Source organism: Pseudorasbora parva, chromosome 7 (assembly GCF_024679245.1).
Source record: "Pseudorasbora parva isolate DD20220531a chromosome 7, ASM2467924v1, whole genome shotgun sequence".
Taxonomy (NCBI): domain Eukaryota; kingdom Metazoa; phylum Chordata; class Actinopteri; order Cypriniformes; family Gobionidae; genus Pseudorasbora; species Pseudorasbora parva.
In genome coordinates this window covers 8828236-8845045 of record NC_090178.1, presented here as the reverse complement: position 1 = coordinate 8845045, position 16810 = coordinate 8828236, and the positions used below count along the sequence as shown (strand labels likewise).

At 37.8% G+C, this 16810-nt stretch overlaps 1 protein-coding gene and 1 long non-coding RNA gene across 3 annotated transcripts; one reads left to right on the top strand and one right to left on the bottom strand.

Annotated features, from left to right (window-relative positions):
- Positions 1 to 142: 142 nt before the first annotated feature.
- On the bottom strand, positions 143 to 15590 carry si:dkey-33i11.1 (B-cell receptor CD22). Of its 2 annotated transcripts, XM_067449542.1 has the most exons (13): positions 15345 to 15590; positions 10478 to 10586; positions 10339 to 10397; positions 9763 to 10119; positions 8225 to 8482; positions 7027 to 7296; positions 4225 to 4494; positions 3684 to 3953; positions 2303 to 2384; positions 2168 to 2216; positions 1957 to 2055; positions 1086 to 1210; positions 143 to 997 (listed from the first exon to the last, which is right to left on the bottom strand). In XM_067449542.1, exons 3-13 carry the CDS (start codon positions 10388 to 10390, stop codon positions 880 to 882), a joined length of 1950 nt encoding a protein of 649 aa, XP_067305643.1. In that variant the 5' UTR covers positions 10391 to 10397; positions 10478 to 10586; positions 15345 to 15590; the 3' UTR covers positions 143 to 879. The 2 variants fall into 2 exon arrangements, with proteins under 2 accessions (XP_067305643.1, XP_067305642.1); XM_067449541.1 differs by lacking the exon at positions 15345 to 15590 and having other exon boundaries at positions 143 to 1210; positions 10478 to 10604.
- On the top strand, positions 4814 to 10629 carry LOC137083586 (uncharacterized). Its single transcript, XR_010906528.1, has 3 exons — positions 4814 to 5019; positions 9728 to 9835; positions 10498 to 10629. It is a non-coding gene; the product is annotated as an uncharacterized lncRNA (long non-coding RNA).
- Positions 15591 to 16810: the final 1220 nt, after the last annotated feature.

The window sequence follows — 16810 nt, the reverse complement described above, 5'->3', positions numbered from 1 at the left end:
AGGCAAATTAAATTTGCTGCCGCTAGGGTGCGTCTAGATTTCTAGGCTATATTATTGCCAGAATGCATTAAAAAACGGTCTTTATGTTGGCATTGTAAGAATTTATTTTTTATTTGGAGCTTCCTGAACCACCGTTGCACCATGTCAATTAAATTGAATATTGAGATGGGGCTATTTTCATGATGAGGTTAATCAAATATATGGAAGAAGAAGTTCACACAGTATACTTGCCATACAGTTCAAAAGTATGGGGACAGTGAGATCTGGAAAGACATTTTTATTTAGCAAGGATGCATTAATTTGATCAAAAGTGACAGTAAGACATGTATGATGTTATACAATATTTCAGTTTCACATAAATTCTGTTCTTTTGAACTTTCGATTTAAAGATTCCTCAAAAAATAATAATAATCAAGGTTTCCACAAAAATACGAAACAGGCAAGCAGCATAACTGTTTAATCGTAAATGTTTCTTAAGCAGCAAATCATCATATAAGAATGATTTCTGAAGGATCATGTGGCACTAAAGACTGATGATGCTGAAAATTCAGCTTGGATCACAGGAATACATTACATTTTAAAGTAGAAAATCTAAAAAGAAGTTGAGCATTAAAGTTACCGACCCCCAAACTTTTGAACAGTACGGTATCTTTGTTTTGAGCAACTGAATTTTTATTGGAAAAAATTACAGCTGGACACAGTTGAAAAGAATATCCAATGGACAGTTCTTCTACTTGTGTGGCCTATTTTCAAGTCTCTGACATGTAGGCTACATCAAGTAGTCCACACATGCTCTATACATGTAGTTTAGAAAAAAATCCCTGTGTGGTTTCACAATTTCCTCTGTCACTTGTTGTGATGTTTCTTCAGTTGACCGCTTTAGACACCAGACTCTTCCATCCGCTCTCTCGGTTGCTTGGCGAGACAAACATTAGGGCCATCTCTGAGTTTCTTCCCTCCATCTAGAGGTATGTTTGTGACCTTCACCTGGTCCCGACTGTAAATAAAGATGACAAACACAACAGCTTAATATGACCGAGGACTGCCGCAAACCAGCACACATGGACGGCTTGATTGAGTTTAACCTGGGCATGCGAGAATAATGCACCGTAATGTAGTCGATTTTTCCCTGTTCCTCGGCGCTCCGAGCTGATTCTTTCAGGGGTATGATGGATGGGTGGCTGCTTTCATACATCTCCTCTGGCTCCTCCTGAAACACACAAGTACAAAGTGCAAACATAGTTTGACTATCTCATAATTTTGACTTTATAATCTCATAATTAGAACTTAATGTCCTAATTATATATTAAATGAAAGTTTTGACTTTGTGTCAATTTCAACTTTTTATCTCAATTTCATTTAGCGTCTTATGACTTATGTGACTATTATGACTTTAGTCTCAATTATAACTATACTTTTTCTTCTCAATTATGACTGTATGTCATAATTATAGTTTGTCATAATTTTGACTCTTTATGTCATAAATATGACAAAGTTGACTTAGTATGTCATTATTATTGCTCAGTAGCTATGTCATAATTTGACTTTTTTTTTCTTTTTTTCTTTTTTTTATATAATAATTAAGATTTACCAAAGATTTTTTTTTTAATGTGGCTCAAATGGGCTTTCATATTTTAGTGCTAATATTGCTATCCATACATTTTCAATAGAAAAAGATGAGGGTAAGACTCTTTTTGTTGAGCATATGTGCTCAGTTTTTAAATGTATAACCCTAAAAGTAATAAAGTATTTTGAGATAGGAAAATTAGCTAATGATAATGTCAGTGGTATCCTTTTAGGATATCTTATTAAAACATAATTTCACCTGCGTAAATACTTTTAGTGTGTAATATAAATATGGGCGTTGGGACACAGTCCAGATAAAGAACGTTTAGGCTATGTACCAATTCACATATTCATATTGCAGAGACTATTGAGTGGAGAAGAAAAGCTTACCGGAATGTCTGACATTTTTGTGCTCTTGAAGAGAAACGTCTCTGAAGTTGATTCACTGAACAGAGTACCGTCCATTGGTAAATCAACCACCGGTGAATACTGTTTTTAAGAGCACAGAGCCATTCGATTAATATAATCATTTTGGTTAGATTCAAATGATATAATGACAGAATCAAATATAAAAATATATTTCAAAAAATAATTAGGCTACCTGTTTTTCTTCCTCTATATTTTGAGTGTCGACGCGATGCATGTTTTTGCTGCAAAACAAAATGTGAAATGGTGCGCATAAGATCAGATGAGAAGATCAGATATTCACCATTTAAGGCAGGAAACATACAATCACCTGATCATGACGACCACGGTCAGTGAGATCAGTCCGATAGACACGCCGACTGCAGACGCCAATGCTATCACCTTCAGTCGGCCTGGACATATAAACCACACCAACATAAGCATGCACATCAACTAACTATATTTATGGCCAGAGGTTCCTCTCTCATAGTAAAACTGGTTGTGTATACATGCATTTTAGCTGGCCAAAAGGATTTAACTCTTTGACACTGGTTATCTTTTAATTGGCTCATGCAGAATGGGTTTACCTTATGCTAATATAGTTTTTAGTTTGTATATAAAATTATAGTTTCACTGTTTTATGTTTGGGAGTGCTTTTACAGCTAAATACACACACACACACACACACACACACACACACACACACACACACACACACACACACACGTTGGTATATATGGTTTACGGGGACTAATTGGCTTAACGTTTTTTTTTTTTTACTGTACAAACTCTATCCCCCTACACTGCCCCTGCCACTAAACCTACTCATCGCAGGAAACATTCTACATTTTTACATTTTTAATAAAACATTGCTAAGTGTGTTTTTAAAATGTCCTCATAAACAATGTTTATGTTGTAACACCAGTGTAATACCCAGCAGTTATACAAATTTGTGTCCTCATAAATCACATAAACAGGCACACACATCACACAACATTTTCTGAACTTTTTTCTGCACTACATTTTTAGGTCCCCACAGTGGCATGAGTCTCTATGAGTCTGTGTGCATTCAGGTTGAAGTCTCTAGCAAGATAGAAAAACATGTATACACACTCACACACTTGCAATCTCGCCTGGCTTTGCGTTGCGCCGGGTGTAGGGCCCAAGAAGTCTCTTATGCTCACTAAGGCTGCATTTATTTGATCAAAAATACAGTAAAAACTGTAATATTGCTAAATATTATTGCAAATAAAAATCTATTTTAATATAATTATAATTAATTTTGTATAACTTTGCATTTTCAGCATCATTACTCTTCCAGTTTTCAATGTCACATGATCCTTCAGAAATCATTCTAATATGTTGATTTGATGCTGCTTAAGAAACATTTCTTTTATTATCAGTGTTGAAAACGGCTGCTTAATATTTTTGTGGAAACCATGAGACATAAGATATTAGACAGCTATTTGAAACATAACATTATAATTGTCTTTACTGTTACTTTTGATCAATTCAGAATTTGTGGAATAAAAGCATCAATTTCTTTAAAAAAACAAAGAAAAAACATCAGTAACAGCAATATGATAAGAAACCAACAATGTCCTGGAAACATTACATTAAAACATTTATTAATATTCATAATCATAGGTAGATGTTTGATCCTCAAACAAAAAAACTAATTGTTGAACGCAGTAATTGTGTAAGGTACTGACCTCTAACTTTCACCGTCAGGACCGGCGAGCTGTGAGCTCCGATGCGGTTGCGGGCCTCGCAGTAGTACTGGCCGCTGGCTCGAGGGCTGACCTCAGCAATGGTGTAGCTGGGACCCGATCGAGTTTCCCAGGCGTCAGCCGCATTGATCCGGTGCCAGGTGTAGTTCTCCACCGCCGGATTGGCCTGACTGCTGCAGGTCAGCGTCAGCGAGCTGCCCGCTTCGATCACAGTGGAAGGCTGAGCCAACACAGAGGTGTTTTTGGGGGCATCTGAGAGAGAGAGAGAGAGAGAGAGAGAGAGAGAGAGAGAGAGAGAGAGAGATGTTGAAAGAAAAAAAAGAAAGAAACAACTTTAGATTGGAGATCTAAAGACAACTGGGGGGTTGAGGTCACCAGCAAATTTCATGAGAAAACTAAAACTACAGAATTTGTGCATTGCTCACTATAAATATATTTCCTTAAGATCCAACAAAATAAGCAGTTTAAACAGGCATAGTGTATAATATAATTTATAATATAAGATTCAAAAGTATAAACTTACAAAGCACTGAAAGAGAAATAGTGGCGGATGTCTCCATGCCAAACACATTCCAAGCGGTGCAGTAGTACTGTCCGGCATGATGGGAACGCACGCTAAGGAAGGTGAGATTTTGCACAGAGCCTTTGGTCCAGGGCTGCCCGCCGCTCATTTTGTACCAGGAGTATCTCTCCACGGGAGGGTTGGCGTTGCTGCTGCAGGTCAGATTGACAGCAAACCCTTCCATAATGTCTCCTTTAGGACTCATGAGGATTCTTGTGTTCTTTGGGGAGTCTGGAAACATGCATACGTAAATTTCATAATACATAAAGCACTGTTGTGTGCTTAAAAGTTTTGTTAATATTTATGTTTTTGAAAGAAGTCTGCATTTATTTGATTAAAAAAAAAAATAGTACAATTTAAAATAAGGCTTTTCTATTTTAGGTGATTTGCCCCAGAACTATTTTTTGTTATGCTGGTTGAAAGTCTTTTCACATCCTGATAGCAATCACTAAGATAAGTGGTCTAAATGTATTATATATTGTCTGTGGAAGGTTTATGACCATAAGATGTTCGTCCAGCCATTGCATTGGGTCCAAATGCAATGATACAATGTCCTACCTGACTCTCAATGTATTTATTTCCATAGCTCCACACACTCTGCTAAAGCAGACATCCTACAACATCTAACTACTGTAATTTGAGATGGAGATGGAAACCCGTGACATTATACTCGGAGCGGTTTGTGACTCGAATTGATGTGTTTCAATGGCAACACTATCTACGGCGAAATGAATCTGCAGCAGTCAGGTGTTACAGGTCAGAGCTCTTTAAGTTGTTATTGTTCATTATTATTGTACTGTTGTGTGCTTTGAGACATGAGGTTTAATGCCGTCTCATGAGCTCATGAGGCGTGGCTTTAGAGACGCTCTGAAGGGAGGTCGAGGTCTAATGCTTTCAAAGCTAACTCGCTATTGCTAAACTCTCTTAAAATTGCTTACACTACAGTTAATATATTTCTATCCTACAAAAACTACAATATATTGCGGTTGCTAGGTTGTACATAATGTAGGCTAGCCTAGCCTTTCTTTGAGAAAAGAACAAAGAACGGCACTGAAATCATTCTTAAGAAGGGAAGATGTTTTCAAAGTTTTGCCAACCGGATACGGTGAAAGTTTAAAGGGGTACTTCAGCGCTGGGAAGATGAATCTGTATTTAAACTGGGTCCTCAATGTATAGATATGTGAAATTATTTTTGACTTTGGTGCCTTCTAGACTGAGAAAAGACAGAAAATTTATTTTTGTCTCATGGGGATGAAAGACTACAATTCCCAGAATGCTTCGCTGACCTGTGAGGCCATTCCCAAAGCCACCGTTACTGGATTACTGTGACTGAGTTGGAGAAGACTCTACAATTAAAAACTGAACGTGTCTGTTCCGTATAATGAGTGAGTCACCGCGCGAGTATCACAGCCCTGAGCACTAACTGCAGGAGTCAGATAAATGAGCTGATGAGCTCTCGTGATGAGCGCTGAGGTAATTGCGACTACACTCGCGCCATACATTTACAACGCGAGTTCAGTCTGGCGCGTTTCAGTTCATGCCTTTGCAAGCTTAACTTTCATAGAAATTAATTTGAGAAGTTAAGACTTACATTTCTCACCATAGCTCCGTTTAAATGAGTGCCTGCAGCTGCGAGCTGAGCTCTTAGTGTGATCTCCCATTACCCACGCGCGGGTTCAAAACATGCGGAAATGGCTCCCTCTGCTGGCTGTAGTCTTTAGCCTTTGGCCAAACATTCCTCATATGATGCAAATATCGTCAATTTGCGTCATAGGAGGAATTTTTCCGGAAATAAAATGCATAAATCTCTTGTCTCAGGGGGATATGAGCAGGGAAAGCACAATTATTTGAATATACTCCAGGGTTTCTACTGATACAAAGCCATATGCTAATCGCTGAAGTAACCCTTTAATCTAACTAGCTCCGCTTTACCTTCTTCGTTGCTCTGGTTGGTGGTAACGCTATCCTATCACGTGCAGAGGGAGTTTGAAAGACAACCGTTTATCCCGCCCCTCGGATTGAGCCTGCCAATGGTGAGTTCCCAGACCAAACATCTTGATCTGGTCTGGCTTGTCAGGCTAAATGTATGCTACTCTAGGTGGTTGCTTTTATTGCTCGTGCCAAAAGAATCCTCCCTAGAAATGGCTTGGTTCCTTCTTTTTATAAATATGTCTACAGTTCTAAGAACTGTAAGAAACATTTCCACTTGAGATTGGCCTGACGGAAAATGGGTTTATTTTTTATCATTCAAAATCCGTCATTCCTATGGCATAAACAGTGTGGGACAAGTCACGTAACACAGTTTAATACTAACCCCTCACTCTAAATATGTAGTGATGTTTGACTTAGCAAGTGTAAACAGGAAGTAAATACTCCTTTCATGGCTGAGCATCATGTGGTTTCCCGATTTGCCCTAAATTGGTACACTTGGCTTGAACTTTGATCAATTGGAGGTTGGCAGACAATGTGTGACAATGTGACATAATGTCCTGCCAAAATTAAAGTTATTACACAAGAACCAGCAACTGGAAAAACTCACAAAGACATTAGCTCAGCAACATGTGTCTAATTAGGGAAAGTGAAAAGTTAAAATGTCTGGTGACATTTCCAAAACAAAAAAAGGAGGTCATGTTGACCTATCCACTGATAAACTGCACATCCTGCAGTAAAACAAATCTGCAATGTGTACTGTAGAAATGCTTGCAAGTAAACCATTAATGCATTAATAGATATACAGTATACGTAAAAACAGAGGCAACCTACAGGTGACATTCACTAAAAGCGGCCTGGACCGGTCTGTCCCGAGCGGGTTGCGGGCCACACAGAAGTACTCTCCGTGGTCCCTGTAGTCCAAACTCCACAATCTCAGCTCAGGTTTAAAGCTGTCTGGCATGCTGCCACTCTCTCCTTCCTTAAACCAGGCAAAACTTTCTGCTGGCGGAGCTCCATCACTACTGCAGGTCAGAGTCACCGAATCACCCTCTCGGACTGCTTCTCGAGGGGTGATCTGTACCGTGGTGTAGAGAGGAGCATCTAAAACACACAGAACAAGAGAGATGAAACACAAGTGATAATGGCTGAATGTAACTGCAAACTCTCAGAAGCCTGCTTTAAACACTGTGTATACTTGTTTTATGTATTTGAGTCATAGACAAATAAAAAGTTCAAAATAAACAAAAAAGGTTCAAAAAAGGTGTTTTTAAATAATCTTTTCAAAACTGACATAATGCATATTTTGAGTCAGACACAATGTGTTTAAACACGTTTCAGTTAAATAACGTTTCAAAGTGTTTACTTTGACTGTTTTTATGTCAAGCGGTACAACCAAATTGTATGTATATACTGTAGTTTTATACCCATGACATTGAAAGTGTACTAACCTAACCTAATACTAATAACCTAACAACATTATTTGAGAAAGATTTGAGAAAGCCACAAGGATCAGTTGTTCTCATCTGGATGATGCATTATCATAATTTATCTTGTTTTTTTCTCTTCTCTTATGCTCACCAAGAATGCATTTATTTACATTAAAACAATTTAATACAATTTAAAATAGCTGTTTTCGTATTTTAAAATATAATTTATTCCTGTGATGCAAAGCTTAATTTTCAGCATCATTACTCCATTCTCCAGTGTCACATGATCCTCATGAACGGTTGTGTTGAATAATATTTTGTGGAAACCAAAATACTTTATTCAGAGTTCTTTAATAAATAGAAAGTTCAAAAGAACAGCATTTATCTGAAATAAAAAAAATGTTGTATCATTATACAGCACAATTCTCTATGCCATTTTGATCAATTTAATACACCATTGCTGAATTAAATTATTTTAATATAAATGTAATATTAATTTTGACCAAAACCATATTTACAGTATATAGGAAGTATGTGAATATGCACACACATACATAAAATAAATAAATGAATAAACACATACATAAATATTTTATACTCACATCCAAGAGCCAGGGTGACTCCCGGTGACTGAACATTTTGAGGGGGTATTGGGCGGCAGGTGTAGGTACCTGCATGCTGGCTGTTAAAGTTATAGATGGCTGACAGCTTGCTGGACTGCCCCAAGTTGATCCCATTCCGATAAAGTGCAAAATTCTTGCCAGATGCGGCACAGCCTCGTGCCACACAGCTCAGGAAGACCGTCTCGCCAGCAGCAAACATGTTCCCAACTCTCGGTGGATGTACGTGAACATGAAGCTCTGGAACCAGGACAACATTTCACTGCATTTGCTCCATTCTAACACACGCTAAAGTATTTCAGGAGCAGATAGATGGGTTTTCTCCGCAATAACATCAATAACAACGTTTTTTACTTTCTCAAATGAATAGATTTGTCTGAATACTTTTTTTGAACAATAGCCTGTTGCTGTCCCTATTTAAAAAACAGCATATGTTGGTTAGGGATGTTTTGAAGCATGGCAACTGGTTTGAGCTGGTTTAACCTGGTCCTTAGTTGGTCATGAGCTGGTTTAATCATGTGCTGGAACAAACTGGTCCTAAGCAACTAGCTCCAGCTCAGGACCAGCTTAAACCAGATGCCATGCTTCAAAACATACCTAACCAGCATGTACTGTTTTTCTTTTCCAATAGGGATGTGGTTGGTCCAAGTGCTTGTGCATATAATTGCCTATAAAATATTCCCTAACACTCTTACCACACCTTCCACCCTGTACGCAGACAGCCATTGGTTGAATTAACAGATTTAATCCCACCCCAATAATTCTATATCATTTAAATTTTTTAGGTCAGTAAGACATTTTTTTTTAAAGAGATCGTTTGTTCATCAAGGGTGCATTTATTTGACAAAAATACATTAAAAACAGGAATATTGTGAAATAATATAATGATTTAAAATAGTTTTTTATTTTAATTTGAACATATTTCAAATGTAATTTATTACTGAGACATATAGCTGAATTTACTCCAGTCTTCAGTGTCACACGATCCTTCAGAAATCATTCTAATATACTGGTTTGCTGCTCAAGAAACATTTCTTATTATTATCAGTGTTGAAAACAGTTGTGCTGATTAATATTTTTGTGAAAACAGTGATACATTTCAGGATAAATAGAAGTTTTTTTTTTTTTTTTTTTTAAATATAAATGTTTTTAAAGTCACTTTTGATCAAATTGATTCACACTTGCTGAGTAAAAGTATTGATAATATACTGACCCTGAATTTTTGAACAGAACTGTACTACTTTTCAGTATGTGACATATTTGTCCAGTGAAAATATACTGGATTTGTATGCTATATGGCGACCTTAAAGCTTTTATGCACTTGAAAGGACAATTCCCAAATATTCTCCTGGTGATTTCTATTCTCTCTCTCTAGAGAGTAACCCTTAATATAAAGTTAACTGTATACAAACAACGTGATACCCCTAGTGACCTGTCTGTTCTGTTTTTTTTTTTTTTTGTCTTATGCATGTGTTCTACTAAAAGAAAGAAAAAAGAGAGCAAATAAGATGTGGCCTTACCTGTGACGGAGAGGGTGATTGCATCAGGAGACGTCCATCGCTCCTGCTGGTTGTCGGTCTCGAATCTGAAATGGTACATTCCTGCATCGCTCAGCTTCACGTTTGCGATCTGCAAACTGCATCTTTTGTGGCCCCCCATGTATCTGACCCGGTCCCTGTACGAGTGGCTCATCAGATTCCCGTCAGTATGGTAGGCAATTTCCCGCCGGCCCTCCACAGAGATGTGGAACCACATGAACCGTGTAGAGCTGTAGGGCGAGGGGTAATCGTATCGGCACGGCAGTGTTACCGTGGTCCCGGCCCAAACACAGATGTCCGTCCTGGAGAAATACACCAGCCATTTACTGGCCCTGACTCCTATAAAGCAACAGAAGAGTAATCAGAGGCCGGCATTGACCTCGCTAAGGTGTGCGCTGTTGATGCAAGGGATAAAAACACAGATCGATACAATATAAATAACCTGTGAATCAAGGGCACTCAGGTAACATAAGAGCACAGATTAGACTAAGAGCATCTGCATTAAGCAATCACATCCATTTACCCCTTTATAAACACAAGATACCTGTCCAAAATTACCTGACAGAAGAAGTGTAGAGTAAATGAAGGTCAGAATTACGCGTACCCACATCTCAGCCCTGTGTGTAAAAGCAGGAAAGACCATAAGTAACTTCAAAAATAATCAAGAAATGAGTACCCGTTTCTGATGTAACAGTACCTGGTTCTGATGTTCCTCAGCAAACGCTCCTAGCCGTCTCTGTGGACACATGGACGCACATTTGCTGAAGAAGGAGATCAGAGAGGCACCAGACGCATGGCGTAGGACACTGACCCGGAGAAAGCAGAAGTTGAAGGATGTGATAGGCTGGCCATCCCCTGTCTATCTCTCTCTCTCTCTCTCTCTCTCTCTCTCTCTCTCTCTCTCTCTCTCTCTCTCTCTCTCTCTCTCTCTCTCTCTCTCTCTCTCTCTCTCTCTCTCTCTCTCTCTCTCTGAGTCTCTAAACTCAGTGTCTGTCTCCAGTGAAACTCTACTCCACCTTCAGCAAGGTGCACAGGGCAATAACCACAAGTTGCTGACATCCACATTACCTCCTGCTCACACACACACACATACACAACATGTTTAGGGGAACTGAGGTATCAGGAAGCCCTTCTTTTAATAACACATTTACTTTGCGGCATTTTTAAATCAAATTCACTGACTAAAAGGCCATAAAAAGAAAATATTTTATAATTTTAAAGGAAAGGAATGGTTTCTCAGCCTTCATTTTCAGAAAGGTGAAAGGTCAACTCAGTGACTCACACATCAGTTGTGGTAAACGAAAGCTCAAGCATGTTTGCTTGATGTGTAAGAACCAATGAGGTTCATTCTCGTATTACGCATCACGTTTGAGCTTCTGCAAGAACCAATGAGGTTCATTCTTGTGTTACACATCACGTTTGAGCTTCTGCAAGAACCAATGAGGTTCATTCTTGTGTTACACATCACGTTTGAGCTTCTGCAAGAACCAATGAGGTTCATTCTTGTGTTACACATCACGTTTGAGCTTCTGCAAGAACCAATGAGGTTCATTCTTGTGTTACACATCACGTTTGAGCTTCTGCTAGAAGCAATGAGGTTCATTATCGTGTTAGGCTATGCATCAAGTTTGAGCTTCAGCAAGAACCAACAAGATGCTTGTTTGAGTCCATCGGCGCTGCACAGACCGATCGGTGTATGACATCAATGTACCGCAAGAGAGATTCAAAAGCATAAGAAGTAGTTTGCTCTACAATCGTTTTCACGGTACTTTGATATCATATGCTGATCAGTCTGTGCAGCCCCAATGGATCTCAAACGTCTCAGTAGGTTCGGTTGAGCTAGTGTTTATGTTGTTCGCTGATCAATGTTTATATGAGAATAAAAGCCTAAATGAAATCTGGACCCGTATTTATCAAGCTTCTCAAAGTGCTATTTTAGTCTTAAGTACTGAGAATTCATGAAATTTACTCCTACTTTCAAACTTAAGTATAATAGCAAGTTATCAAATTTCTTAAAGCTAATCACTCTTACTCTCCCAGTTATTTAAGACAGCTCGAGAGGTCTCTCAAGTGGTTAGGAGTTGCCAGTAGGGGCTTGTTACAGAGACGTGCGCAAATCTTTCAAATAAGGGAGAAAGTGTTCGAAATCTTTGACGACAAATAGTTAATCAAACGGTATCGTTTGGACAGAGCAGGCATCATCTTTTTCAGCGCTGGTTAATGTTGGGTTTTATAAATAAAAAACGCTGTTTGAGTTATTCAGCAAGCAGTAGCGATCGCTTCTTCCTCCTGCCATTTCGGTTTTCTTTTGGAATACATGGTGGCTGATAATATATAAAAAATCTAGGCTATAGGCAGGTAAGTTAACAGCACACCAGTTTAATTTTTTTAACTAAGACATGGATGAAAACATGCTTATCTTTCATTTAAAATGTGTATATTATAATGTATTCTCTTGAAAACTCTTTATTGTCAAATGTGTATTGGATGTAAACTCCTCTTAGGAAATTCACCATTCAATGTGAATTTATCTGAGAATATACTTAAATAAGGACATCTATTCAGTGATTGGTTCATGCCTATGACATCATCCAAAATCCCGTTTGTGGCACAGCAAAGTGTCTTAAATCAACTCTAAGACTGACACTTAAGATTTAGTCCTACACTTTACTTAAAGTATGATTGGGATGCATGATAACTAACTTTTAAGCGCAGCTTTGAGCCAATAATTTTTTTACTCTTAAAGTCAATTCTTACAGTGTTTTTGTGAGTAATTCTAAGATGTTTGATAAATACGGACCCTGTTCATCATATAAAGCGATCGAGTCTCTTCAGAAAATGTGGACTAAACCACTCAATTCAAATGGATTAGTTTTACAATCTCTTTATTAACTTTTTAAAGCATCAAAGTGGCGTTAGTTGTGTAGATGCCAAGACTGATGTTCTCAGATTTCATTAAAAAGATCTTTATTTGTGTTTCGAAGATGGACAAAAGTCTTACAGGTTTGTAAGGACATGAGGGTGAATAATTAATAACAGAATTTTCATTTTTGAGTGAACTAACCCTTTAATGTTAATATCAACATTTAGCCTACTGGATTTTTAAGTTGTAGGCTATCTGTTTACATAAGTTAATGCACTGTGACATGAACATGTCATTAACTAAAATATACAGTTTGATAAATGCAGTAAAAATGTATGGTTCTTTGTTGGTTTATGCATTAACTAATTTTAACAAATGAGACCTTGCTGTGTTTCTTACGTGAACTTAACTGTTTTAACAGCAATTTGTACTGCAGGAACAAGAGTATTTGATTTAAAATCGCAGTAACCACAAGTAAAACCATATTTTATGGAAATTAGTTATGGTTTTACTACAGCAACAATTGTGGTAGTTTGTTGTAAATGCATAGTAACCTCATAGTCCAGGCAAAGTAACTCATTTTGGAGCCAAAAATAGGACTAATTGTAAAAGATTTTTTTTCAGCTTAGATCTTTTCTATGAGGTGTCCAGAACAAAAAAGTCCTAAGACATCCTAGTTGAGGAAACATGTTAAATTCTCATCAATCCGAGATGTGTGCCAGTAAGGCCACACAACAATAGACCCCAATGGGACAATTTTTTTTTTTGAATATGTAAATGAGCTATACGAATAAAGACTACCCACAATATACCCGCATAGGCTTAATTTTTTCCTTAGCTTCTACCACAACAAAACTTTACACAATGAAGGTCTACATGAAAAGTAAAACATTTTGTATTAGAAGTTTCTTTAAAAATGAAATTGAATATGCAAATGAGCAATATACTAATCGAACATGCCCAAAATACTCCCTAAAAAGCTTATTTTTCCTTTACTCCTATCACAATCAAACCTCACACAGTGAAAGTAAACATGCATACATGCATGAAAAGTAACATTTTTATTTTTCAAGTTTCTTGGGAAAAATCTATTTTAAATATGCAAATGAGCTCAACGCTATGCCTAATTGACTTATGGCCAAGAAGCCATAAAGGTACAAGTAGAAAAAAAACAGGGGCCAAATATCTAAAACATTCATGTCCATTTAGTAAGTTAACCTATGCATAAACATGATAAATTTGAAGTCCCTTGCAACAAAAGACTTACACTCACCTAAAGGATTATTAGGAGCACTATACTAATACTGTGCTTGACTGCCTTTCGCCTTCAGAACTGCCTTAATTCTACGTGGCATTGATTCAACAAGGTGCTGAAAGCATTCTTTAGAAATGTTGGCCCATATTGATAGGATAGCATCTTCCAGTTAATGGAGATTTGTGAGATGCACATCCACGGCACAAAGCTCCCGTTCCACCACATCCCAAAGATGCTCTATTGGGTTGAGATCTGGGGACTGTGGCGGCTATTTTACAGTGAACTCATTGTCATGTTCAAGAAACCAAATTTGAAATGATTCAAGCTTTGTGACATGATGCATTATCCTGCTGGAAGTAGCCATCAGAGGATGGGTACATGGTGTTTATAAAGGGATGGACATGGTCAGAACCAATGCTCAGGTAACCATGGCATTTAAACAATGCCCAATTGGCACTAAGGGGCCTAAAGTGTGCCAAGAAAACATCCCCCACATCATTACACCACCACCACCAGCCTGCACAGTGGTAACAAGGCATGATGGATCCATGTTCTCATTCTGTTTACGGCAAATTCTTGAATGTCTCAACAGAAATCGAGACTCATCAGACCAGGCAACATTTTTCCTTCTTCAACTGCCTAGTTTTGGTGAGCTTGTGCAAATTGTAGCCTCTTTTTCCTATTTGTAGTGGAGATGAGCGGTACCCAGTGGGGTCTTCTGCTGTTGTAGCCCATCCGCCTCAAGGTTGTGTGTGTTGTGGCTTCACAAATGCTTTGCTGCATACCTCGGTTGTAACGAGTGGTTATTTCAGTCAAAGTTGCTCTTCTTATCAGCATGAATCAGTCAGCCCATTCTCCTCTGACCTCTAGCATCAACAAGGCATTTTTGCCCACAGGACTGCCGCATACTGGATGTTTTTCCCTTTTCACACCATTCTTTGTAAACACTAGAAATGGTTGTGCGTGAAAATCCCTGAGCAGATTGTACTCTGACCGGCCCGTCTGGCACCAACTAGCATGCCATGCTCAAAATTGCTTAAATCACCTTTCTTTCCCATTCTGACATTCGGTTTGGAGTTCAGGAGATTGTCTTGACCAGGACCACACCCCTAAATGTATTGAAGCAACTGCTATGTGATTGGTTGATTAGATAATTGCATTAATGAGAAATTGAACAGGTGTTCCTAATAATCATTTAGGTGAGTGTATATTGACCTTAGGAATTGAATGCCCAATCTTGCCTCCAGTTTCTTTCTAAATTCTTTTTTTTTAATTTGCAAACAAGCCTTACCTAATGACATTCCCCCACAGATAACATCAGAAGAAAGTCAGATTAGCCATATTAGTCATTAGTAACATGGTGAGATTAAATTTTGGGCTGGTAGATTTACAAATTATTGGTATTTTAGGTAAGATTATGAGATTACAGGCAGAAGTCATTCTTACCAACTAAATGGTTCTCAGAAGACAGATGAAAAACCAGATAGGCACACTTTCCAGACATTCCAGCTCTTTAAAATAATTTTGCCATTTTGTAGTTAGCAAGTATTTTAGACCAGGCAGGCCACACGTCAGACTTCACATTATATTGAGCTTAATTTTATTGCTAGACAACACTTTGACAGCTTTTTCAGGGCGAAATGGAGAAGTGTAAAATATGTAATGAGTCATTCAGTGATGCAAACACATCGGTTGTTAGGACATACAGTATTCAATAAGTGTGGTGCTGGTGTGCATATTCAAAGTCATTTAAAAAGGAACTTGTTATACAAAAAAAGTAACTTTTCATGTATACTTTTACTGTGTAGTAAAGTATTGTGGTTGGAGTAAAGGGAAAAAAGCCTATTTGGGTGTATTTTGGGCATATTCGAATAGTGTACACTCTAAAAAATGCTGGGTTAAAAACAACCCAAGTTGGGTTGAAACTGCACCGACCCAACAATTGGGTTGTTTTAACCCAATGGTTGAGTTGTTTTAACCCAGTGGTTGGGTTAAATGTTGCTTAAGACAACCCAATTGCTGGGTAAGAACAACTCAACCATTGGGTTAAAACAATCCAATTGTTGGGTCGGTGCAGTTTCAACCCAACTTGGGTTGTTTTTAACCCAGCATTTTTTAGAGTGTATAGCTGTATTTGCATAGTATAATTAATTTTCAAAAAAACTTGTAAAACAAAACTTGTAGGACTTTTAGTATATCGTTCTGGAGACCTCACAGAAAAGATTTAAGCTGAAAAAAAATTATTTTACAATTAGTCTGTCGTAAAACGCTATTTTGCCTGGACTATTAAGAAAAACCCTTCTCACGCTGGCATGAAGACGTGTTTAAAAGTAGACCTTAGCGACCTCTTGTGGCATGAAGAAGAAAATGCCGTTGAAAATTAAATCAAAATTTCAAAAAGAGTAACATTCATTTAGTGAATCCAGAATTTAATGAGCTCTTTCAGTTTTACATCAGCTCAATATCAGTTATTCATAGTAAAGCAAAAGCTTTTTGACATCTTATTTGAATATGTTGTGTAGGCCTACATCATCTGATTGCTGACAACATTTTACAAAGCCTATATAACATGTAAACCAATGTGACTGTAAATCTTTCTGGGACACTGGAATATCACTGACATACTACATTGTTTGCTTAGTGCTTACACCAACTAATAGGCACAAATGTAGCTATTATTTAACTTTCTGTAATTTATTCTCTACAAAGAGCAGAAACACGCGATAGAGGCAAAAAGCAATGTGGTTCATTGCTAACTAAAGCAATTGCAATAAAGGCAAATAGTGATTTCTTCCCCCCACAGATGTAAGAGATGATGATTCTTCTCTTAAATAAGTCTTAAATATATATAGGGGGATTTTGAAATCCACTGCCGCTTCAGTAGCCCATACCTGTATATATCTAATTAAATT